A 1543-nucleotide genomic window follows, 5' to 3' on the forward strand; every position below is an offset into this window, starting at 1 on the left:
TCTATGCTGGCCTTTTTATTTGTTCATGGAGATTTTGTTAATCAGACAGACAGACACTCCTTGGGTGTCTTACTCTCAGGCATAAAGAAATTAGATTCTGAGTTCTTGGTCCATCAGTGCTTTTGACTTACTGCGTAGCAGAAGGCTAATCACCTGGTCCCTTCCAACCCAGTTTCTTCATCCGTGGACTAGGAAGGGTAAACAAGCAAATGCGGCGGGGGTGGGGTGGGGGGGGGAGCCATATGGTCGCAGAATACACCACCAGTGGGATTGAGTTGACAGATTTCTTGAACAAATGAATTCCCGGTAACCACTATTCTGCTTTCTGCAGAAGGTTTTCAGTGTGTGTATGTGTTGTAGCAGCAGAATGATGAGGCAGCCTGCTTCTGTAAAGACTTGCCCCCGGAAACTCGACTGGGCAGTTTTACTCTGTACAGTCACTAGGAGTTGGAATCGACTTGTGGTCCTCACCTAATCTGGTGTCAATTTAAGGATGAAGAGTATAGGGGTGGAGTCTAGGCTGTCAATCTGGAGAGAGCCAATGAGACTTCTTTTTTTTTAATATCTATATTTTTATATTGGGGGGTGGGTGGGTAGAAAAGCCAGCAGCCCCTATAGTGGGCCCTATTCAGTGGCAGCTTCTTGTTCCATAGGGTTAAGGAAGACTTTGGAAAACTCCAGGTGTAGTTGCTTGGTATGTTGTGACGGGTAGAAGGGATGAAGTGAAGGGTGAGGGTGGGCCCTCGTATCCTCCATCTTGCCTCAGACTAGGTCCTGGGACCCTGGGGCTGGGAAAACACCTCTCTCAGTCCTGCTGCTTGGGATTGTTGACGGCCACGTAGTGGGAGAGGACGACATGCAAGAAGAGCGGCACACCCAGCATGTTGGCGAAGACGGTGAGCTGCACATCCGTGATCATCCTGATCAGCCCGGCTTGGCTCAGACGCTCTCAGCGCACAACTTGGCAGTAGCAATGAGACTTCTGTGGGCATGGCCTTCTCCTGAGAATTCTGGAAAATCTGGTACTTCCTCCTTGGAGGCGGAAGACACCTCTCTCTGCTGCTTCCTGGGAGACATTGCAGAAGATAAGTCACATGCATGCAACCAAACCTCGGAAGCCAGAGAAGCCACAGAGAGACCCCTGCCAGCGCTGAGATGTTCCCAATGACACTGGATCCAAAGACTTTCTACCCACTGCCTGTGATCTTCTGCATTCGGCATCATTGCATGTGTTTCGTGAGTCTGAAGAGGACTCTATAGATTGATATCGGAAGTATGGGCTAATATCTGTGGACTTGATCTGGCCTGGGCTGGGATGTTTTCTCAATGTTCAATTGCTCTTGTCTAAAGCTCTTTCTTATACAGGATTTGTTTCTCTCGTCTGCCCAGACTCACACACAGCTCACTGACCGTGGGTTGCTGTTATGATTACCGTTTAGTGGATGTGTGGCTGTCAGGAGCTGTCCAGTCAGTTCCGACTCACGATGAGCACAAGGGATGGAAACACCCCCGGTCCCGCACCGCCCTCACAATCGCTCTTATG

At 49.7% G+C, this 1543-nt stretch overlaps 1 protein-coding gene across 1 annotated transcript; it reads right to left on the reverse strand.

Moving 5' to 3' along the window:
• Nucleotides 1–805: 805 nt before the first annotated feature.
• LOC101651185 (dolichyl-diphosphooligosaccharide--protein glycosyltransferase subunit 4-like) lies at nucleotides 806–919 on the reverse strand. Its single transcript, XM_004709617.1, has one exon. It carries the CDS (start codon nucleotides 917–919, stop codon nucleotides 806–808), a length of 114 nt encoding a protein of 37 aa, XP_004709674.1.
• Between the last annotated feature and the right edge of the window lie 624 nt (nucleotides 920–1543).

The sequence above is a fragment of the Echinops telfairi genome, unplaced genomic scaffold (assembly GCF_000313985.2).
Source record: "Echinops telfairi isolate 266 unplaced genomic scaffold, ASM31398v2 ScPeMD7_7412;HRSCAF=8450, whole genome shotgun sequence".
NCBI classification, from domain to species: domain Eukaryota; kingdom Metazoa; phylum Chordata; class Mammalia; order Afrosoricida; family Tenrecidae; genus Echinops; species Echinops telfairi.

What these genes read in the sequence shown, in the direction of transcription:
- LOC101651185 (XM_004709617.1), bottom strand. Translation starts at nt 919, where the DNA reads ATGATCACGGATGTGCAGCTCACCGTCTTCGCCAACATGCTGGGTGTG.